The sequence below is a fragment of the Lonchura striata genome, chromosome 3 (genome assembly GCF_050655825.1).
Source record: "Lonchura striata isolate lonStrDom1 chromosome 3, ASM5065582v1, whole genome shotgun sequence".
Taxonomy (NCBI): Eukaryota; Metazoa; Chordata; class Aves; order Passeriformes; family Estrildidae; genus Lonchura; species Lonchura striata.
The window spans coordinates 59,141,325-59,166,036 of NC_140705.1; the positions used below are offsets into that span (position 1 = coordinate 59,141,325).

Sequence of the window (24,712 nt, forward strand, 5' to 3'; positions counted from 1 at the left end):
TTACACTGTGGAGGTAGGTCAGGCTTCATTCTCAGGCAGGTGATTTAGTGCTGAGAGGACTACAGTTCCACAGGAATTATCTTCTTCAACATCACCAGCATTATGAGCAGACTGTACCTACAGCTGCCAAGGTCAAACTTCTCCTGGTGTAGGTTTCAACACTGCGTTAATTGCAGTAGCAGAACACGACTCCTGTTAGGTATAAATTGATGGATTTCAGTAGGATTTCCATCACCTGTGTTAATTGAAATTCATGTCCAACTAGTTAAAAGGGACAGTTGAGCAAGACAGACAATATTAATGAAAAGACTTGGTTCATGAATAGTATTCCACCAAACCAGTGTTATTCTGCCATCATATTATTGCTATGCCACAAACTCAGTTGTCAGTAATCTGAATTTCTGCATTGCTTGGTAATTACCGGGATAGGATTGCTTGCTTGGCTCTTTTTACAGCCACAATTGTTATTTGCAAAAAGAAAATAATATTGGTCTCTCTGTTGCTACTGACAGATTGTTGTCAATAACTTTGCTGCCTGCAGCAAGGGAAAGAGGCTCTGTGCAGCTTTTACAGCAGCTTTTGATTGTGGTGTACCCCTGGGCTTGTATCCCGGTGGAGAGGGGGCAGAATTGTGTAATCAAGGGTTTTTAAGTAGGCAACAAATCCCCCCAGCCCAGCAAACAAACAAAAAATACTAACAAAAAGCATGAAGGAGGTAAAGATACCTCAGAATAGCTTGGGATATCTTAAGATATGCCTTGGGTGGAAATCTTGTCACTCTGTGGAGTTATTGTCCATTTCCAGCGACTGCATGGGGAATCAAGGGACCCCATCTGCATAAACTTAAAAGCCTTGATATAGGTAATTAAGTGGTATGCTGAATAGGCTGACCCAAATAATATGTGAAACTCCAAATTCTGAACAGCTCTTGGTGTTTGTCTTCTCCTTGTGTGGCTTCCCTTAAAACATGCAGCCTGAAGTGCAGCACAGGAAAAAGTGTGAAAGTGAAGGGTGAGAAAGTGACAGGGAATTTATTTAGGACTGATGTTATTTGATCAAGTGGAGTGGCATTGGAAAGAGAGAGAATGTGGAGCAAAATGGTAAACAGGCAAATACCCTGTGCTGCCAATGAAGCATGATGTTCTCGAACTGTAAATAAAATAGGAGAACTTTATTCCTACTTTTTGGCCTTTATTTTGTTATGGCTAGCCTTGCTCCACAGTGCTCTCTGCTGGAATTTTGTTGTCATCTTCTGTCGACATTAATTCAGTTTATTTATTTACAGAGTTATTTTACATGCATTGGTTATGTAAAATTGTAGTTGTCAGTTCTTCCTAAAAATTTATTTCCACTGAGATATAATACCATCTAGCTACATATTTCCACAGTCAGTTAAATCAATGATTAGTAGGGGATAAAAGCATGAAATTCCACAATGGGAAAGCACTGCAAGTTCAATCTGAGTCTAGAAAATCAGGTCTTTGATAGTGAATGAGAACAGGTAACAGAACTCTTTGCCTGGCTTGCCGTGGGGGAAATACACAGCACTGTTTTTGAATCATAGCTACTGCAAGCTGATAATGTAATTGAAATGTTTGGTTTGGTTGGTTTTTTCTGTTTTGTTTTTTAACATCCATATATATTGTACTTTTCTCTCTCTTGTTTCCAGCAGCAAGTCGATGATTTTTTGAATGTTTACTGCTCAGTGCCAGAGAGCATCCAGAAGGAGAATGCTTGGGAAACACAGACATACGTTCATTTCTGTGATGGCCAAGCTGTGGCGCTGACACTCAAGCCAGAGCACAGGGTGGAGGATGTTTTGTCTTTGGCATGCAAGGTACTTATTTTTCATGCACAATTGCACTCTGTAAATAGCTGTAGACTTGAGAACGAACATAGTATATCAGAAGATGCATAAATCTAGAAAACTGTGGTAAGATTATCATTATATATAATAATACAATAATGAGATAATATATAATACTAATAATACATAATGAGACAGCAACAGGGAGATGCTTAAGGCACATTGCTGTCCTTCCTTAGTTGTGGTTTTTATATGCTGTAGCCAAGGCAGCAGGAAAGGTTGTGGAAAGGTTTTCAAAAGCATTGCTGGAGACAGCACACAGGGGGTACTTCAGGAGCAGAGACAGTGTGCCAGGTAATCAGCCCTGGGCAGTCTCAGCATGTGTCTGCTCTGTATTGTCCTTGCAGCAAACCCGGCTGTTCTGTGCAAATTAATCACAGAGGAGCAACAGGGACTGGTTGAGTTAGAGCCAGGAGATTAAGGCATTTAAGATTACTGTGACAAAGGCTATCATATAGGTTTGCTTTTGAAATTACCCTTATAAGCTTTTAATTAAATACAAGCTCTATTTGTGAATTTTGAAGAGTGAGTTCGCTTGTGGAAGTCAGTGCTGGCAAATTGAGGATTGTTATAGACCACAGAACAGAAAACTGAGTTACAGGCTAAAAGTAAAATAGAAATACCAGTTTTAGCTACAGACAAAACAGCAGCACCTCTGGAACACTGTAATATACCTAACATTCCTGCCTCCATATGTGTTAGTGCTTGAACTCTATAACTTCACAATTCAAGACACCTAAATTGTGCTAAACAGCTTTTTGGACAAAATAACTCCTTACCCCCAGTTTCTGTTTTCTGGCCTATTGGTAAATTTATTTTATTTACTTCACAAGGGGAAAAACAGAAAAATAGGAGTCCTGTGCTGGACAAGATCCAGCTGTAGCTTTTGGCATAGGTTATGGTGAATTTCCATGTGAACTCATTGAACTGGCTTGAAGTTAATTAAGTTTGAGGTTTTAATGGAGGAAATGGCCCAATTTAATGGCTCTTTTTATGTGCTAATATTGGGTGGAAATTAAAAAAAAAAAAAAAAAAGCTTTTAACAATCCAGAGTAAACTAGTTTTTAAAATCAAAATAAGTGCTCTGATTTAGGCAAGTCCCAATGCATCTCCAGAGCATCATTAAGAAGAAATTATCTTCTTGTGGTTTCTCCAGGTGGAGACCGAATCCTTGAGAAAATGATTAATGTTTGGCTTTACTTTTAAAAACTTGGCTGTACCCCATCAGGCTGAAGGGATTGTCTGATACACGACTTGGCCACCAGGTGTCAGGAAGAGCCAGAACATTCTGAAGTCCTTGGGGTGCCATGCCAGACCCCTAAAGGAGGAAATAAAATTTATAAAAGTAGAATTAAGTTGAAAAGGAAATTCCTTACCTCTCTTACTCTATCATTCCCAAATATTTGTAATTGTAAAGCTGGCTTTTAATTTTCATTGTCTGTATCACATGAAAATTTAAATTCCTTGATTTATTTTCTTAAATGTTTTTCTGTTTTATTTTGTCTTTCTATTCTGTGTGTAAAGCTTTTCATAAGCATTCTCTAATGCTGAATACTTTCTGCTCATCTGTCCTGGCTCTTTTCCTTCTTACATTTTCATTCTGCTCTGGTGAGTGTAAGGAATCTTTCTTCTGAAGCGAAAATGTTTGAATGCAATGTGGATAAGGCTAAAGTTCAGAAGAGTTGTTAGGGTTTTAGTTTTTCCCTTCATCCATCCTTTATGAGGTTTATACTTTTCTCATTTCTGTTTTCCATCTGAGGGTTTTGGACAGTGCTTATAAAACAACTTGTGCATTTGAATTCAATTTTTCAGGATACAGAACACAAGTAACTTGTAAACTGCAGCATGTAATAAAATGTTGAGTTAATTACCAGTTACTCAGTAGAGTTAGTTTTTGTAAGTTGCCGAGATGTGTTAAAGGGGTTAAGTAACCCTCAGGGACAGTGTCAGTCCTCTTCTTTTGGAAATGTTGCTTCCTTCTGGTGTAGAACTGTTGGTCTATTAATATGCTAAAATGAAATGTTTTGTGCCACTGTCTCATCAGTATCCTGATTTTTTCAGAGCCTCCCATCAGGGGCTCAGCACTTCAGGCTAATATACTTTGGGAATATCCCTATTTCCCTTTGGCTTCCTGTTGAGACAGAATCTTTGCTTTGACCTCATGAGGTTTAAAAAAAAAAAAAAAGCAGAGGAAACTCTCTGATCATAGATGAAACCCAGCAATAAAAATAAAATCTAATAAAGGCAAACCCTTTGGGAACCTGCTTGCCATCCCGTCCCCTCTCCTAACTGCCTGTACATGCACACACATTTTCTACATTAGAAGGAAAAGCTGCTGAGCAGAAGTGAATCATTAGAAGTAGCTATAGAAAAAGGTAGTTGTGAGGGTTAAGTTCAAAAGGATAGAAAACATTTGAGATATTTTTAGAAACATATATTAGTCCTCAGTTAATGTAATAGCCAAACATAGTGTTTATTAAAGGATTTGGGAGGATCATAAGGCAAAATTTAAATAGCACTTTAACCTTATATTTTAAGCAATGCATCTAGTTTTGTTTATACTACAAAAATGGGTAGAAAATTACTTTTTGAGATTGCTTTTGCATGATTTTAGAAGCTTGTTGTGTGTGAGTGTCACTTCTCTGTCTTCTAGGATTCTGGAAATAAATAATGAATTCCAAACTTCATTCTTTTTCTTCTTTAGATGAAACAGCTGGAGCCAAGACACTATGGCCTACAACTCAGAAGAGTGGTTGATGAAAATACTGAGTATTGTGCTCCTGAACCATATGAATACATAGTAGACCAGGAAAGTGTGACTCCTTTATGATAAAGTTTTGTGATGTCTGTAGCTGCAGTTGAGTTATCACCTACAAATATGTGAAATTTAGATCTAAAATAAGGTTTTGAAGCTGTTCTGGGACTGCATTCTGTCATTTTGGTTGGCAGTTTTGAGTGGCTAGGCACTGCAAACACTTTCTTCAATACATGTTTGAAGACTTGAATGAGGCTTTTAGTACAAAAGTAAAGTGTCAGCTTGTACTCCAGAGTGGGTTTTTGGTCTTTAACTTTAGTCCCACTAATAGCAGTGATGCTTACACAGTAACACAGTTCTTTATGAAAAGACAACAAGTCTTGATGCAAAGAATTTTGTGTTTGTTTCTCATGCTATATCTGGGGTGTATTGGTGCTTGCATTTCCACAGTTTGATGACTTCTGCTACTGTTCTTTTCTAACAGGTGTATGATGAAATAGAAATTTGTCCATTAAATGTTTATCATGTTCATCTTACAAAGACTGAAAACATAAGTGATTATGGTAAGCTCTCAGGAATTCTTCTTTTCATTCTTTCCATTGCTTACTTTCTCTCTTTGGGACTTTTTCATTTCTGAGAGCAGACAGAGCCATCCTTGATAGCTCGAAGTATGAGTCTGCAAAGAACTCAAGGCATTATAACAAAGACCCAAACTGATTGTTTTACACTGGCAAGTGCATTTCCTATGTCTTAGAAGGGTCCATTTTCTAATTTTCCTACAGTGGCCAAATAATTGAAGCATGGGCTTGTCAGAAATATGAATGTCCTTTTCCAGGACTAATATGAGTACTCTCAGTCAAGTCAGGTACTGGACAAGGTCTGCCTTTTTTTTTTTGGTCATGGAATCCTCTGTTGGTACAGTATACTTTGGAAAAGAAAGTATACTTTGGAACTATTTCTAACAGGTTTTTTGTCCATGGGAGATAGTTATGCCTAGGAATAATATATCTTTGCAAGGATACCTTTGCAAGTCAGCTTTATGCTGTGCTTTAGCTGCAAGTCAGTTTTAAATTATTATTTTCTGGCCTTTCCCACTCATTAGTCTAGCATAATTTGTTGCTTTATAGTTTGGGTTTCCACTTTTTGGAATTGTTTAAAACACCTCTATGTCTGATGGACATTCTGCAGAGCTCTTACTGTAAAGATGGACTGTGCTGTGTTATGGAAATGTCTTGAAGATGAGGTACAAAATGCTTCCTTTGAAACTTTGTTTTTTTACATCACAGCATGGCATTTTCTGGGAGTTGAAAAGTCTTACTAATTTTAACAGGTCTTACAATGACTGGGTAACCATGTGATAATTTGTATATGTTTTATGGGAGTGTTCTCATAAAAAGTATCTTCCTTCTCATGTAAAGTGTACTAAATGTAGGAAATAAAAGGGAAATGTTCTCAAAAAAAGTTTATTTGATTCAAACCTCTTTTACTTCAGGATTTGCTGTCACAGCCCAAGTGGCTGAGAATGAACATCTCACCCATATCTTTGTAAGTGATGTTCTCCCTGATGGACTGGCATACAAGGAAGGTATTGTATCCTGTTTGTGTTTAAAACTATTCTTCATTATCTTTTTTGAGTCCAAAAATTTGAAGGAGTTTTAGGGATTCTGTCTCAAATATTTCTTGGCTTTTACTGTTCACAGTTTTCTTTCCTGAAGACCATGGAAAATATGGAATAGTAGAAAAAAATTGTGTACACAGAGTAACTGAATTATCCTTTCAGTGTAGTGGGGACAGTTCTTGCTCACCCTTGGAGACAAAGTCCGTGTTCAGCCATCCAACTGAGTGCTTTTACACAGAGGAACAAACTGGAGAAAGAGTTCATCTCACACTAGGGAACTTCATGGGCTTGATCAATTTCTATGTCCCATTGCTTCCACTTTTGCTGGCAAAAGCCTTCCTCCTCAGAATAGTTTTCTGCATACATTTCTGTGAGCACCTTCCCACTGTGCTGCTCAGAAACTGTGCCTCTCTTCATCAGCATGTGTGAGGATCACGTGGGTTCTGCTATCTGAAAAATAGCCCCAGAGAAATGGAAACAGAGATCTGAATTTGCTACCTGATGGTAATATCTGCTTGGTTTTGCTGATTAGAAAGACAGCACTTGCCACTGTTTGGATTTATATAAAAGCTGATAAAAACCTCCATCCTTAGTTGTTGCAGCTTTGCATAAATAATTTAATCTGTGTGACTAGTGCCTTGTTCTTCACAGCTGATGAAATATGTGTTATGGTGCTGTATAGTGATGGTTTCTGGTTGTGAGAGGTGCCTCCCACCCGCCCAATTCTGTAGCATCTCTAAACAAAACCAACTTGATTGCTGTACTGTGGGTAGCACCTATCAAAATAAGCAAGCATGAAGTCAATCTGTAGAATTACAGCACAAATAAAGCTCCAATTGGTTCTAATAGTCTTGTGGTAGGATTAGGCTATTTGAATTCAAACCAAAAAGATAAAAGGCAAGTCAGCATAAGGTTTGAGTTGTGACTATTTTTATATTATATTACCTACTTTTTTTTTCTTTCTTTGCTTTCACATGCTACCAGGGCTCCGAGTAGGCAATGAAATCCTGAGCATAAATGGAGAGGCTGTGTCTGATCTTGATCTCAGGCAGATGGAGTTACTGTTTTCAGAGAGAAGTGTAATGCTTACAGTGAGAATGAGCCATTATGGTACCCAGCAACCCTTATGTGTGTCCTGGTCAGATGGTGACATTTCCAGGGACCCAACGAGTTTGTTGCCCCCTCCAAACCAGTCACAGCTCCTGGAAGAGTTTCTAGATAACTTCAAAAAGAATACAGCAAACGGTAAGAGATTGACAATAATTCTATTATTTCCACCTCACTTCAAATATCACTGTTTTTTAAAACTCAGTCATGATTAAAATTGCTTGCCTTAAAAACACAAGTACAAAGTGTTTAAGCTCCATTGGTACTTGATAGCTATATGTTATTATTTTTTAGGGAGCAGAAATGGAACAGAATATGATTATGTCTGCAGGGAAATGATAATATTTTAATCTGTTTGTCTTTATCATCCAGTATTATCAAGGGTTCTTTTAACTGTTCTGTGTCATCTCGAGTATCTCCAACACATCCATTTCCCAGGCATCAGTGGTTGAAATGATGTAATGGCTTTCAGAAGCAGAGTATTGCTCTGTGTTTGACATGCTTTCTGTGTGGCAAAGTACCATTAACATTAAGGGTATGTTCAATGCAGTAGTCATCATCACCTCAGAAAGGAGTCATTGAGCTCTGCTCCCATCCAGTGATATTGTACTCCTGTTGGGTACAGTGGCCATTGTGTAGAATAAAGCCTATAAAAAGAGCCTTTGTGGGGATTGTTCTGCTTCTGCCTGCTCACATTCCTTACTCAATGTAATACCACTGTTTTAAGCACTGGGTGGAGGATGAATCTGAACAGTGCTGTGTCAGGGTGAGGTCCTGGCGGGTTGCCCACTGGTGAGGAGCACCAGGCAGGGAAGATGCCTATGTGGTAAGGAATGCTCCTTGGATGACATCACAACCCCCTAGCCCCTAGAAGGTGCCAATGCCCACTGCTGGGTTGCCTTTTCAGCTGGAAATAGAGGGGCTCTGCCACTGTGGGTGGAGGCGAGCCGTGGACTCCCTTCCCTTCCTTTATCTGATATTAACTTCACTGGAGAACCACATCTTGTGATACCAGAACACTTGTGAATGTCTGTCTGAAATAGAAAGTATGTGGGGCTTTGCTCCCCTTTCTTCCCACGCCTTGACTATTTTTCAAACAAGGTAGAAGCAAAAAATTTAATGAGACTTCCAGTGTAAAAGGTGCAATTTCATTGCTATAACTCTGGAGGGTGCTAGTAAAATTCTGGAGGAAAGCTAGCTAGGATGCAGTGCTGTGTGAAGGGAGAGCAAGAGATACAAAAAGAGATCACTGATTTTTTTGCATATAATTATGATGGCGAATGTTTTCTGATTGGAATTCTTTTCGTAATTAAAAATGGGAAAAGAGAAAGAAACACACAGGAGAAGTTGTTAGAGTGGATTTAATTATAAAGCAATTTTATTAGGTCATCTTTTAAAATTAAAAGAAATCTGAACATAAGATTTGTGATTCAGTAAGTAGCATCTCTCTCAGGGGCCTTATTTCAATTTAAAATGCCATTAAATTGACTAGTGGCACATAAAAGTTAGTGTCATAAACCAAAAATTATGATAGAACTAATTAATTACATAATTATATCAGGGCTATCATCGAGCTTGTTGGCTTGATATCATAGGCCAGCATTACCCCGAGTATTCAGTGTAATAAATGTATGTGTCCATTCACTAGATTCCTCATTCCTCAGGGATAAATTTGCAACCTGTGCAAATATGCCATTATAATAGGAAATTACTGTAGTATGTATTATACTTTAAGCACTAGTGGATAAAGAGACATAGTATATTTGTTTTTCTGCTCAAAAGCAGTTAAGGAAGATTTATTTTATTCTGAAAGGGAACAAATAGTTCTAAATTAAGCTTTGTGAGAAGAACTTTTATGTTAATTGAATTCAGTGCTTACTGTCTGATTACCTGATCAGTTCAAATGGAAACAGAAGAAAATGGCATTACTTTGAATTAATAGATAATCATAAAGGGTTTAACTGTTCTGTGTCCTGTTATTCAGGAATTGAATAAGATTTTAGGTTAGTGGAGGGGATATTTAATGATCCAAGCAGGGATTTGGAGGCCAAGGATTCTTAAATTCATATCCAATCTTTAGGAAATTCATACAATCATTAAGGTTGAAAAGACATTTAAGGTCATCAAGTCCAATGTTTGCCATACCAACCAGACCACAGCATTCAGTACCACATCCAGCTGTTCATCAAACACTTTGGGGATGGTGACTCCACTACATCCCTGTGCATCCCATTCCAATGCTTAACCAACTGCGTTTTCAGTGGAGAAATACTTCCTGATGTCCAACCTGAACATTCCCTTATGCAGCTTGAGGCATTCCTCTTGTCCTGTTATTTGCTCTCTGGGAGAAGAGGTCAACCCTCATCTGGCTACACCCTTCTATAACAAAGTCCTCTGGGTCGTATTTTCTCCAGGTTAAACATCCCTAGCTCCTTCAGCCATTCCTCATATGAGTCACTCTCCAGACCCTTCCCCAGCTCTGTTGCCCTTCTCTGGACACGCTCCAGCCCCTCAATGCCCTCCCTGTAGTGAGGGGCCCAGAACTGATCCCAGGATTCAAGGCACAGCCTCACCAGTGCTGAGAACAGGGGGACAATCCCTGCCCTGGTCCTGCTGGCCACACCATTGCTGATCCAGGCCAGGATGCCATTGGCCTTCTTGGCCACCTGGGCACAGCTGGCTCATGCTCAGCTGCTGTTGACCAGCACCCTCAGGTCCTTTTTCCCTGGGCCACTTTCCAGCCACTCTTTCCCCAGCCTGTAGCACTGCCTAGGGTTGTTGCCAGAACCTGGCACTTGGCCTTGTTGGACCTCGTACTATTGGCCTCAGACCACTGGTCCAGAGATCCCCTTGCAGAGTCTTCCTGCCCTTCAGCAGATCAACACTCCAACCCAATTGGGTGTCCCCTGAAAACTGCCTGAGGGGCATTTCATCCCCTTGTGCAGATGACTGATAATATATTAAACAGGACTGGCCCCAGCACTGAGCCCAGCTAACACCACCTGTGGCTGGCCTACAGCTGGATATAACTCCATTCACCACCACTGGCTGGGCCCAGCTTTCCAGCCATCTACCCAGTGAAGAGGGCACTTGTCCAAGCCATGGGCTGGCAGTTCCTCCAGGAGAATTCTGTGGGAGACCGTATTAAAGTCTTTACTGAAAGCCAGGTTGGCCATGTCAACAGCCTTTCCCTCATCCACTGGGTGGGTCACCTTGTCATAAAAGGAGGTCAGGCTGTTCAACAAGCAGGACATGGCTTTCCTAAACCTGTGTTAGCTCTCCTAAACCATGCTTTTCTTAAACCTGCCCCCTGGTTTTCCTGTTTAATACTGTGCTTGGGTAGAGTTGAGTGAATCACTCTTAAGACCACAGTTTTCAAAAATAATTTCTAACATTTTCTTGTCCATACTGGGTCTGTTCTTCTGAAGTAGCACCTTTGAAAGTCAGTTAGTGCTGGAAGAGGGGACCTTTTTAAAAACATCAAGCTCAATTTGGCTGAAGGTACATATCAGGAGTTAAAAAACCTCAATGCTTCTGCTGTTGCCTCCCTGTTTTTAGAAATTAACCCTGGCTTTCTAGAGTGCTATGAGGATTAATGAGCTAAAATTAACAAAGTGCTTAGAAAATGGAAATTTTCAGCCCTGAGTCTTACAGTAATGCCCTGCCTAGTGGTTGGTGATAACCACCACTCAAAAGCAAAACAGAACTTACTTAAAATCACTGGCTTCATATAACTTGGACAGTAATATTTTGTGCATATTTGTTTATAGTTTTGTAACTATTTGTCATAACTCTGATGAATGCCTTTTCCTATGTATTCTGCTGTAGTGAGTATACCAAATTATACCTCGTGGCAAACCATGGCAGCTTTTACTGTACAGAAGGGAAGTGATTGACTTTCTCCAAAGCCACTAATTCTGCCACTCCTGAAAATTATTCCCAGGGAATTTTTGGTGAGAGTGATTCATTTTCTCCAAGAGGTTGTTATATCCTTGTAGCTGAATTTTGGAACTGCTGTGGTTGTATCATTTGATCTCCCACATGGCACCACTATGTTCTTGCTGCTTAGATGCTTGGCAAGTAACAAGCTTATCCTGGAAAAAAATGAGATTAAATACTTTTAAAAAAATGCATTCATAAATGTGAAGCAACTGAATTTGATCCAAGCCACAGTGCCAAGAAACTTAAAGAAATATTTATGTAGAATTAAAAAATGAGGAAATTGGAATGAAATTCTTACAGCTGTGGAGGAAAAAAACAAAGTGTCTCATTTTAGGATGGCATGGATATTTGAGGAAAAAAAAACAGAGAAGGCACAAGAATTGAAAACTATATTTAGGGCAATGTTGTGTGGGTCTATGGTATATCTATAGATATACCATATCTATGGTAAGAGGCAGGAGGTAGCATTAGTAGGTGTGAAAATTGATTGCCTGTCAGAGTTGAGCAATTTTTCTTTTTCTTCAGCAAGTGCGGTTTTGCCAAAAAAGCTGTCATTTTTGTGTAGCTGACACTGTTAAAATCAACTCTAATTTGTAAATAGAACTATGTGATTAAAAAGCAAAAAAGAAAAAAAAAAAAAGAGGTGGGATAGCAGGTTGGAAATGCTTTAACAAGTTTCCATGATGAAACACTTTCATCTCTGAGGGTTAGAAAGTTAAATGGGAAAGAAACCACTTAAAAAAAAAAAAAAGAAGGAAAGAAGAAAATTAAAAAGTAAAAAATGAACAGGCATATTGTTCCTGTGCTCCGTGTCATATTCCTCACCTGTAGGTTAGGGTGCTTACCTTCTGTTTAGGGTCTTTCTGGCCCATCTTTCTGCAAGTGTTGTCCCAAGAGCAGCGAAGAAGTCTTGGGTGCTGCTGACAAGGAGGAGGCTTGCTCCTCCTCCTCTTCCTCTAGCCCCATAGCACTCCTCCCACTCCTGAGCTGGCAGCAGCACTTGCTGCAGCCCCTGCAGCTAATCAAGGAGAAATCTTTCTCCCAGCCCCCTCGCACTCAGGGAGTTGAACTGACGGGTGCAGAGTTCTGACAAGGGCCAGAGCCAGGTAAGCAGGAGGAGGAGTGGGGAGCAGGCAGGTGCCAGGGGAGAGGAGGTTGCAAGGAGAGCTACTCTCAGAGGTGGAAAGTTCTCTTTCACTCGAGCTGCCCAGAGAACACTGCTCTAGCCACTTTGGAGCAAGTGTTTTGCCCTCTGCTTCCCTTCCTCTTGCACTAATGCCTGGGCAGCAGCGTAGTCTGGGACATGCTGGTTTGAGTCACTCCTGCTGAAGCTATTTTGTGCTGTATAAGGCACGGCTAGAGTCAGGGAGGGAGAGAGTCAGGCTTCATGCTTTTTCACAAATGGCTGGGCTGTGTGCTGGAGAGGAGCATTTTACATTTTACATTTTAGCTCCTGATCTGCTAAACATTGAGCTATTTTTGCTAAGTGTCAGTGCTTCAGGAGGAGGATCAGTAATTTGGATCCTCACATGGGAAGTGGCTCTTCTGTTCACCCAAGACATGTGCAGCATCTGATTTTAATCTTAGTAAGCATCCACAGGAGCAAAGCACATCAGTTGGCCACAAGCTTAATTTTTATATGACTGAAATATTAAAATTACCTTATTAATAACAACTGATTTGGATTCAATTCCAAGGTACTTCCTGTTTCAAATGCACTTTGCTAGGTGCTTTAGATGCCTCTGTAAAGTGTAATTACAACTCACTACTTCTCCAGAAAACTTTGCTCCATTCAGCTTTGTCAGATACCACCAAGTTGAGGGAGGAAATGGAAGACAGAGGTTGGCTCTGCTGCCATTTGTCTCTCTGCAAGTCACTGTGCACACCTTTCCACATAGCACCCTGTACATCCTCTTTCAGGCCCAACCTTCCCTGAATATCAGAAAGACCTTCTTAAGAGAAGCGATAAAGTTGGGAGGCTGTTGACACTAATGTGGCCTCTAGCCCCCACACCTGGGGGCTGTGCCTGGACCACTGGCTGAGTCCACTCTGCTTCTTGCTGTTTGCCCATAGTTTTTTTAAATGTCTTTAATGTATTGCTGAAAGCATTTCTTAAACTAAAGTAAAACATAAACTGGAAAGCATTTCTAAAATAAATTCTACTTTTACTTCTGCCCAAATCAGGTCCTATTTGTTTGCCTAGATGCTCTTTCAATACATAAATTCTCTTTGTTGTGCTGTAGGACATCTCCTTCCTTGTGCTTTGTATGTGAGGTACTAAAGAAATCTGGTTTTATTCTTTCACAGAAAATTCCTTTGAACTCAGAAGAGCTGAATATTGCTTCTTAGTTTCTCAATTCCCAAGGATACCCACAGTCCTGTTAGATAATGGGCCCTGATCTCTGGGTTAGTTGTGGGTTAGTTGTGCAGATCTGCACACATTGCTCCCTCTTGCCTGGTGGATCTAATACCAGGCACATGATGGATTTCTGTGGTGTAAGGCAACGTACTGGGAAAGCCTCTCTGTAACACAGACATGTAGCTGTCTATGCAGCGTGACTGCTTATCTGCTTGAAGATAGATGACTCTGCTGACTTTCTTTTCCTTACTTATTACCCAGTTCAGTGGGAAACCACAAAGCTGTGATAGGATGTGCTCATCAGAGCAAGTGCAAGAAGGGGCTGGCTGTGTGTGGATAGTAGTCTTGGACAGTAGTGGTGGGTTGGCTCCTGCTCCAAGCTGTTTGTGCACTGTGAACACCAGTGTCTTCATCCAGCACTCTTGTGGATCACTGGGAAGAGACTAAGTATGACCTGTGACAATTCCTGGGATTGTAGCAGTGTAGGGATCAATTCAGAGAAAGCATTTGTCTCTTCAGAAGCTGGATCCATTGGAGCACTTGTTGCCTACTGCATATTTTACAATACAAGTGTTTCCCACGAGTGGCAGTTTAATGAGCTCTCACTGGCACTTGACAAACTGTCCTGTTGGCTTTCTGCTAGGTGTGTGTGCACCAAATTTAAAAATTGCTTATGCTATAAAATACTCTTCGTTGTTCTTTCCTACTGAAAGGGCATTCTGTTCTGCTTTGCTAAATGCTGCTATGATTTAATCACTGTGAAGTCAGTGGGCCAAATTGTTGGGTTTTTTTTTCCTGGTGTAAAATTCATTAAACCCTGTATAGCTGCACCTTCTGGCTCAGTGATATGTAGGCATAAATCATCATATTGCCCTTCCTACTGAATTCTGTAGAGTGACAATATGGATAGCAGGGAGGTTTATTAATTATGATAAAGTTAGAGACATCCACATATAGACTAGTGCCGTAGGCATGATTTGAAACACATCAAACAGCAGTGTTCCACAGAGCTAAGGTAGGTTGAGTAATGATAAAAACTGCCTAAGCTAGCCACAAACTCTTGCTAAACTATTGAGTAAGTAACTTTTCCTCTCACTTTTCCTTTCTGTTTGAGTTACTTTTGTGCCTGTAAATCTGAGATGGAGAAGAAAATGTACTGCTGAGGTGGTGTACTTGGAACCTGAGCAGGGCTGGCTCCATTTGCTTTCCAGCTCCCCTCAGTGCAAGCGACCTCTAAGGGCAGCTAAAGCCTCGCATATGAGCAATCCTGCAGGAGAAGCAAAAACAAGGAGAGGGACCCCTGACAGCACCCCTGCATGTCCAGCAGCTGTAGCCTGGAAGAACTAATGGCAGCAGTGGGTTGCAGCCTTTGCTGACTTAGAGAGGATGGTGATGTAGAGGACCCAGCTTGAGCTCTGCTGTGTCTTCTTCCTCCGTACTGCAGGCACACATCTCCAGCTGTTGAACTGGAATGGAAGGGTTAGCTGTGGATTAGCTGTGGCTAACACTGGCCCCAGTGAGACTGTATGGAAGAGGAAGAAGGCTTAGGAAACAAACACATTTAGGTAATAGTCTGAGAAGCCGGTGTGAAGTGTTTAACTTCAAACTGAAAAAGCTGAACAGCTGCCCAACCGGCAGATACTTGGGCAGAGAAAGTCTAGAATGTTAAATAACCGTATAGAAACAAACCACTGTGATGCAGGGGCTAATCAGGCTTGCTACAGAATTGCAGGCAGCTATTTCCTGTTGTGTTGCTAATTTGTATCTCCTATCGATTGTTGAATTAGCTAATGAGTCAAATGACTTTGCCTCACCATGAGCTGTTAATGGACAAAAGAATCCAAAGGACTCTGCTCCAGCATCAAAATTGATGTTGCTGTAGATATTTAGAAAAGAAAAGAAAAATCTAAGAGAGCATAAAACAGCCTATAGAAAGTCAAACTTGTACAAGTAGGTGGTTGAATTGGAATGATGCCACTGTTCAGCATGTCACCCAAAATGTCTTAAGAAAGCTGTACGATACAAGAATATTTGTGTGAACATGCTGCCTTTTTCTATACTTGAAAATGTGGAATGTTAAAAGAAGCGTCTCTTTCCTCACTGAAGGGTGGGAACAAAGGAGAAAAAGTTGTCCTGCTTGATCATTTCAGATCCAAGCCAGAAGTAGGAATTTCTCTTTGCCTAGGCAGTATCACATATGCAAATAGAAGCAGCCAGGTTGCATTGTACATTGGGAAGCATGTAAAGCACCTTCTGATGTTTAGTAATTTGCTCCCTGAAGCCAAAACATATGTATGAAAGGGGCCATGAGGGGAATCTTCTTGGCTGCTCTGTAATTGCATGTCCTCTTTGGTAACAATTACTCCAGTTAGAGACAGGCTTCTAGTAATTCTGTGTTTCAGAATCCTGTCTAGGAAGTCTGATGTTATGACAGCTGTATGCTATTTTTCTTTCCAGATTTTAACATATGGAAAGGATTCCTGAATGAGTTTCCTGCTACACCAAGGAGTCAGTTGTTACAGCCTAACCTGATAGTATCTCTTCTAGCTAGTCTCAAAATAAGTTACAAAACATCAAAAATTGATAAAAACCAAATTATCTTACAGAGATTTAATAATTTCTGAATTACTAAATTCAGTTAATTTTATTTGTGTTTTTCTAATGTTTGGTTTTTTAGAGACTGAGTTACTAGTACTAGTAGATTCAAGTCACAATAATATAGCAATAAGAATTTGAGCTAGTTGTTATCTGAAGTTAGTTTAAAGGCTTTCAGAAGAACTTGAGAATTTCCTATGCAAAAAGAGGAAGATGGTTTTGAATTGATAATAAACTTAGTGTTTCAATGTCTTAAACTGTTGGTTAAAGCAGCATGAAAGCTGCAAACCATTGTTCAGTTAGAAACCACAATTACTGCCTGCAAATATATTTGGATTTACTCCAGCATTACAGTGAACACTGTGAGTACCAACTGTGGGGAAAAAAAATGGACTGGCACTGTGCAATAGTTAAAAACTTACACAGATTCCATTAATTGAGCTAACATTAACACTCAGTTAATTGGAGATTAATAAGAATCTGCACTTGGGGTCCATGGTACCTTAAACTCTTGCCCAAATCCATAGAGAACCTCAATGAAGATAAAAAAGAGAACTAAATTGCTTTGGCTTTCAGCTTGAAGTGGTAGAGAATATGGTAGGTTTCAATGGACATTTCTCATCTGTGGCTGCAATCTACCCACTTTCTCTTAAAAATCTGTTTTCTTAATGCAGAAGTTACCTAGAGACAGTTTTCAGCCTCGAAATCAAATGTGACCATTAAAACTCCCTGTGAATAAGCTCAGTGTGTAGCAGCCATTTTTCATATACTGAGGCTTGTACTAGTAGGATGTAAGAATGCAAAAACCTGATTTTTTTTTTATTTGCTACTGTGACATGCAGAGGAAATAGATTAATAATGAGGTAAAGTAGGACCTTTCAGTCCACTTTTACTAGGTGGAAATTAGATCTCCACTTGTTACTCAAGGTGGACCATTTTTGTGTCATGATCTTTAAATTTTTCCTCAGCTGACTTATCACCAAATTTCTAATAATCTTTCTCTGGCCAAAGATTGTTTAAAATAAAAAAAAAACCAACCCTGCTTTTATTTGAAGGCCTTGAAGAATTCTATGTCTCCAAACACCTCTTGATGTTTACCCAGATGTGGCCCTTCATGATGGAAACCCTGGAAACTCCAGCATCCTCTTGTATGACAACTTCACTAAACTTACCTAGGTGCATCCCCAAAACTTCATCTTCTAGACCCTCCTCATTTGTATCAGCAATTTTCGCAATGCAAATGGCCATTGTGGGCAGTTAATGAATCATCCACGGAGTCTTCCATGTATCCTATGTATCAATAGGGTTGTCCAAAGCCATAACCAGCAGAGGATTGGACATGCTGAGTCTGGAAATTCCTTCACATCCTGGGTTTATCTATCACCAGCATAGCACAAATATTCCACAAATACATACATACATAATACAGAGACACAGGTTAAAATAGCTAGAAGCCTCTGTCTCTTCAGTAGAGCACAAGAAATACTTTAGATTTCATTAATACTGGTGCTTAAAGATCCTGGCAAAGAATGTTTATGACTAAGAATATTTGTATCACAAGTGCACGTGGGTTATGAACCCCAACAGTTGTCCTACCCCAGTTTCTTGCTGACTCTGATGTTTATTAACAGCTCCACTGTAACAAACTGATCATTTTCTTGTTTGTAGTTCTCTGGCACTTGAAAAGGAAAAAGGACTCTCACTTCCTGTCCTCTCTGCTGCAGTTTTTAATCTGCAGTAGTTAGATGCTGTAGTTACAGTGGCACTCAGGCAGTGGGCTTATGGTGGGCTTGGCCTAATCTGTAAAAGACTGATGTCCTGACATCAGATCAGAGCAAGTGACAGCATTTTTTAAACACTAGTATTGTCCAGTGATTTCAGACAGATTATGCAAAACAGCAATAAAGTGGGCATCAATTTACTTCTGAGAATAGTTATATGAATTTTAGATTGAAAAAAAAAATAGGATCCACAACTGTAAAGGATTGCAGGAGGTCCAGACTGTTCACTAGGAAAGAATGTATTCAATATTTTCAGTAATTCCCAAATGTTCTAGAAACCACCAATAAAACACAACACAGCTGAATTTCAGCATGTAGGATATTCTTCCACTCCCTATTACAGAGCGTTTCCATAATCTGCTGTATGGTTTATCTGGAAATGAGATATTACTTTTGGGTAATAAATTTAAGCCAGGTGTATGGAAAGCTGCATTTTTCATTGTTGTGCAAATTCCCCAGACTGATCAGTTAATTATGATAAGCTTACAGTTATCATATTCTTCTGGCCAATGTTACTATCAAGAGAAAAGTAAACTTCCAAGAGAAGATAACAAGTATTTCCAAAATCCCTGGTGCAAATAATACCAAAGTCTGAGCCAACTCTCAGAAAGGAATAAAGCTTTGGTGGTCTTCATGCCTTCAGACTTATTGAAAAACAAGGAGTGGTAGGTGAACCATTCCAGCACTGCCTGGACAAGATAAATATCAGTATAATGAATTCTAAAAATGCTCCCTTAGAGACCACCACTCATATCTTCAGTTAAACAGTTCAGCCTGGCAGGTAGCATGCATATGCTTATTTCTTTTGGTTTTGTACAACCTAATATATTTCAGGTTTTCAACAGTATATTTACTCTTTTGTAATGAAGTTGAAAAAATAGGTCTGTAAGCATTCCTTCTGTATCCTTTTCCTTTCTGAAAAATTTCAAGAAATATCTTTCAAAAAGTAACACTTGATCCAAAGGAATTTATTGAATGGCTTTCAAAAGACATTCCCATAATCTCTGTTAGAGAAGGCATCCAAGTTTCACCACAGAGATGAAGGGTTCTGGGTTCACTAGTTCAGTTGTGAATAACTCTTCTTTTGCGAGGATAAAACTTTTTAGTCCTTGAGCCTGCATTATCCCCTGAGGTCAGCATGGAAGGGGCACCCACCAGTTAGGATACATGCCAGAGCCCACACAATCTCGATAGCCCTTTAGATTTTTCTCTAGGTTGCAAAGAACACAATAACTATGGTCAGGAAGAAGAAAGGCAATGGAAGACTCCACGGAAGATTAACTGTCCGCAATGGCCATTTGCATTGAAAAATTGCTAGTACAAGTGAGGAGGGTCTAGAAGATGAAGTTTTGGGGATGCACCTAGGTAAGTTTAGTGAAGTTGTCTGACAAGAGGATGCTGGACTTTCTGCTCCAGGGTTTCCATCATGAAGGGCCATGTCTGGGTAAACATCAAGAGGTGTTTGGAGACATAGAATTCTTCAAGGCCTTCAAATAAAAGCAATGTTTTTATTTTAAATGATCTTTGGCCAGAGAAAGATTATTAGAAATCTGGTGATAAGTCAGCTGAGGAAAAATTTAAAGATTATCCTATTCCATTTTGAATTATATTGTTTACAATCCTTGTGCCTAGCTAAAAATTTATTTGTGTGATGGTTGAAAACCAGTCTTCTAATTGCCAGCATAGACATATTCCTAGCCACTGGAATGACTGATCAGTATATGAGTATCTGCTGGCCTTTGCCATTGCTTAAGTAGCTCTAGGTCACAACTATTTGTTGTCAACCCCTTCTCCACACTTCCACATTTTTTTTTCATATTTCCCACTCATGAGTCCCAGCTTATAGAAGCAATGGTTATTACAGGTCCCTGAATCTGTCTTACATGTGATTTCATTCTAGGACTGTGCCCTCATCTTCAAGGCCATCCACATGTCCTTTATGCATCTCCAGTCATGCTACTAATTAATGCTCTGTAGTAATTTTGAATGATTTGAGTATTTAATGGAGTACTTACTATTGTACTTTCTTTGCTGAGACAAATAATGAAAATATCAAAGAAAATTAGTCCCCAAACCCACTTTGGACAAAATCTACAATCTAGCCTTTCCCAGGCCTCGGAGTTAATTCAGACAAATCTATTCTTATCTTACCTGCTAGCCAGTTCTGTCTTGTTTTAATTCCTATCCTTTTAATTTTCGTTACCATTTCCCTAGGGATATTATAAAAGTTTCCTGTTTATTTTTTTAATTTTTTTATTTTGTAACTAAGATTCCAGAAGGTTATTTTTATCCTTTATTTTTTTCCTTAAAAAATATTTTATTGAAGGTAGATGTCAGATTAGTTTGATGGAATCTGCTTACCCATAATGTATATATGTTATAGTCCATTTATCTTCACATTTCTGATTTTTATTTCTTTGAATTTATTGTGAAAGCCTAAGGTTACTACATTAGGTTGTATTTTCCAAACTTAGATTACCCCAGAATTCTCATTCTTTCCTTAAACATAGCTATTGGATGCTATTCATCAGCTGTATACCCTCATCCTCTTTTCCCCATCATCAGTTGAATAATTTATTGAAATCCTTGCTCCTGAGTTTCAATTTCATGTGCTGGGTTTTATATGTTGAGAGCTAAAGTTAAGTCTTTTGCTCAGCTGCTTGAGTGCAGCATGACTTGCACCCACCTCAGATATAGTCATTTCTGATCATGAATTGCTGTCCTGCCTTACTTGTCCTTGTTGACTACAGAACATATTTCAGCCTGTTTCAGCCAAGCCCTCTAGGACTAGTTTTACCATGGCCTTCAGAGTCATACTCTGTTCTAGTGAGTGTTTGGTGAGGTGGTAAGTTGAAGTCAGGGATACCAAGAAAGACTCACAGCTGCTAACTGTTAATCAAGCATCTCCCATTAGCTGAGACAGCCTGGGTGCAGTTCCGTCGCCTGATTCTGACAAAACATGTGACTTCATCTCTCTTACCCTCTCTCTCCTGCAGCTGAGGATAGTTATCAAGAAATGCACAGAGCCACTGCTCCTCACAGATTTGAAAATGATGCCCTGCCATGGTCTTAGTTTGTCTTGGAGTGAGAGACTGAGTACATATATTTTTTCTGTGTTGTCTTCTCATGTAGATGTAGAAGGAATTTTTATTCAATTTATCATTTTCTTTGGAGCAGCAGGTGGAAACACTCCTTCTTGCCATAGTTTGAAAAAAGAGGTGGTTACACCACCTACACAGTGCTTGACATTTGATAACACTTGACATCCTTGTGATGGTTATTTGGCATTTTTTAAATCAGTGAGAGCAGTCTGAAATGGAACAAGTTCTGATGTGTTATGAAAAGAGAGCTATGATTAAAGAAACAGCATCCTCAGTTCCTACCCTCTCCTCATGATGATTTTGCCTTTGCATTGAGCAGCTGAACTGGTAAGAACATCAATGACTTGAAAGTAATTAAGGCTTCTTTGTTAATTAAACAGAAAAAGAAAGATAAGTGACATTTGCATTTGCTGATGGCTTCTTTATGGTAAATGAATTGCCGGATGGTCGATGTTGATGTTTTCCAGTTGATTTCCTTTGGATTCTTGGCTGGGATCGCAGGAGATATTATTATTGTCTCACACATCTGCTAGACGATGAGTTTCTATTGTACCTCACTGCTCACAAACACATGAATAACTTCCACATTCATCACTTGTACGTGTATCACTGCATCAACATGGGAAGAAACATTCCCGTAGGCATACAGAGCTCTTGGATATGCTGCATGTGTTTGTTTTTCAAACCAACTGTCCCATCTGTGTGCTCTGTGCCTGCTTTTAATTGAGTGTTGAACAGTGAGGAACACGACTTGACAAGTATGTTTTCTCTCATATTTTAGTGGTTACACTGTAAGTTCTCTTGAATGGTTGAGTCGCTTACCTGCCTGCCAGCAAGACACAACATTGCAGGAGTAATGGCATTCTTTGGTGATGCTGTTGGTAACTAAAGGCACTGAGTGTGTTCATAGTACTTGGTGGTTCTTTGCTAGAAATCAAGAAAAATGTTTAGTATGCATTTCATGTGATGTAGTTTGAGCTTTTCACATAGAGGCACTCTTTTTCCCCCTATGCTTTTCTGGGAATCCTGCAGCAGAGACAATGACCACAACCCCTCCACTCCCTGATGCCCTGTGTTGCTCAGGGGAAGGAGAAAATCAGGAATAAAGTTAAGTCTGGGAAGAAGAGAGGGGTAGGGAGAAGGTGTTTTTAAGATTTGGGTTCATTTTTCATTATCCTACTCTGATTTGATTAGTAATAAATTAAACAGATTTTTCCAAGTGGCATTGGTTTTGCCTGTGACTGGTGAATGATTTCTCCCTGTACTTATCTCAACCCTTGACCCTTTCATAATATTTCTCTCCCCTGCTCAGCTGAGGAGGGGAGTGATTGAGCTGCTTTGGGGGACTCTTGGTGTCCAGCTAGGGTCAACCTACCACACTGACTTAATATTTTCTTTTCTAGAGACACTCCTGTTTGCTAGATTGAAAAAACTCCTGTTTTGCTAGACCCTCTGCTTCAGAGGGTCCTGCATCCCAGCTAGAAGTGATAAACATTTCAACTCAGCAAGCATGAATGTGTGTGTAAACAGGACAGAGGTGTATTGCAGCAGAGAAAAATTATGTTAAAAGATTTAAACTGTGTTTTGTTTAACTTATTATTATCAGTCTCATTTTTCTTCCAGACAGTTTTATCACAAGTATGTCAGTAGAATAAATCAAATGTACTAGTGCAGTGGAGCTGTATGGGCAGATTTAGCCATGATACACACACCATTTACTATGCTGGAAAGCCTCTCATGCAATGTTTTCAGTGAAGTTTCATGTTTTCTTTAAGTAGAGAGAAACATAATTCTAGTAGCATCAGCATTTTGGTTTGTTTTTTTTTTAATAATGATTAAAAAAAGCATGGAAGTGCTGGTTTGATCTTGAATTTCAATGATTTTTAGGAACATATATCTCCCTTCATACTTTTCCATCCTTGCAGCCAGGAAAAAAACAGAATATTATATACTGGAACAAATTTGTACTTGCACAGTGATAGCATCTTTCTTAATTTTGTGCAAATTCTATACAGTTTTGTTGCTAGTTTTACCTGAAAGAATAGTGGTTAATCAGCCTGTAAGAGAACACTTTCACATTATTATTTGTGAACATCTTTGATAATATGAATTATATTGTAGAGCTAAATCTAAATTTGAATGTTTAAAGAAAATACATTTGATAGAGTTTGGCTTTGCTAGTCCCCTTCCACTTATCACTGGAAGTTGAAGGAATTTCAGTGTTGAACTTTTTGCTGTGTTTATGTCCTTAAGCTTTGCATTTGTAATCACCCATTCTCTAATACTACCTTTTTTGGGGGGGTGGTGGGGCAGGGTGTTGGGCTATGTAGCTGATATTGGTGCTTTTATGCTTTTTGGGAATGGTCTGTAGGAGCAGATCCAAAGGAAGTCCCCTTCCACAGCAGAAGAAGGAAGAGGAGACAGGATATGGATGCTAAACTGATCAACAACCCATACATCCTTCCTTCCTTTTGTTCTTCCCTCCCCATGTTAGTTCTGCATACAATGTAGGATGCAGTAGGATGTCTTTTTTCACCTTGGATTCTTTCCGTGTAACTTTTTTTAGGTTTTGCTATTTAAAATAACATTTACTGTCACTTCTCCATCGTCAGCAACTCATTCTGCCAACAGCAAATGTTGTAAAAATGGGCAAGACTATATAGACCCACCTCTGACAGTCCTGTAGACTGCAAAGGAAAAACAAAATGAGGGTAAAGGCAGGAAAAGATGGGTCATCTGGAAAAAAACAATACAATATACAATTTGTCTACTTTGGGTGCTGTTACCCTGATTTCTTCTGTTTATGGTGTTTGCTGATTATTTTACCCTATTTTCCTCTTCCCACATTTATGCTCTCTCTTCATTGCTTGTGTAAGTTAGTTTTACTGCTTCATAAAAGACAAATACGCTTAACGGTCATTTTGTAAAATCAGGGAAATAGGGGTTTTTTTCCTCACGAGCTAACTACCTGAAATCAAACTATAGATCCTTTATGCCATTGCAAAATATAGCTCAGGTGCATGCTGTTTGGAGGGGAGAAGGGCATTAAAACCCAGAAGGCAAGTAAAAAGAGCTCACCTGGGAAACAATAGGAAAAAATATCCTTGACATCACCTTACCCTGAAAAAAAGTGTTGTTTAAAAGTAAATTTAAGTTTTAGGGATTTGCATACCCAGGAGTTGACAAAGGCAGAAGTCAATAGGCATTCATATGTACTCATATACAGAAGAGAGCTTCAAAATTACTTTAAAAGTCCAGAGGGAAGGAGAAAATTATTCAGGCTTGGTGGAAGAAGAGAGGTAAAAGCATAATGAAGTAAATAGACAAGACAGACTCTTTCTTAAGGTCTTAAAGATGATGGGTGGCTGGAGTGGAGTTATATAAAATGTGTTTTTTCTGCAAAAGTGATAACTCTTGGGGTATTGCATGTTACACAGGCTTTTACATATCAGGAGCAGCACCTGAGTCTGGGGCAAGGTAAAAAAAGCCTAAGGGGAGAAAAGTGATGAGACCTTGTTTCTGCAAGGATAGGGAAATGAGAAAGTGGTCAAGTATTTGGCATGTGGGTGCAAAATGTCAGCCCTGAT

General features: G+C 39.4%; 1 protein-coding gene across 10 annotated transcripts in view; it reads left to right on the plus strand.

Annotated features, from left to right (window-relative positions):
• The window catches only part of TIAM2 (TIAM Rac1 associated GEF 2), a 133,967-nt gene that overhangs the window by 77,829 nt on the left and 31,426 nt on the right, over positions 1 to 24,712 (plus strand). For 8 of the 10 annotated variants that reach the window (XM_085576624.1, XM_085576623.1, XM_085576629.1 and 5 more), the window contains 5 exons: positions 1,670 to 1,837; positions 4,572 to 4,673; positions 5,104 to 5,185; positions 6,115 to 6,207; positions 7,225 to 7,485. In XM_085576624.1, coding sequence (XP_085432750.1) covers positions 1,670 to 1,837; positions 4,572 to 4,673; positions 5,104 to 5,185; positions 6,115 to 6,207; positions 7,225 to 7,485 — 706 coding nt within the window. The remainder of the gene's footprint in view (positions 1 to 1,669; positions 1,838 to 4,571; positions 4,674 to 5,103; positions 5,186 to 6,114; positions 6,208 to 7,224; positions 7,486 to 24,712) is intronic. The other 2 variants (XM_085576633.1, XM_085576632.1) reach the window with 1 other exon arrangement.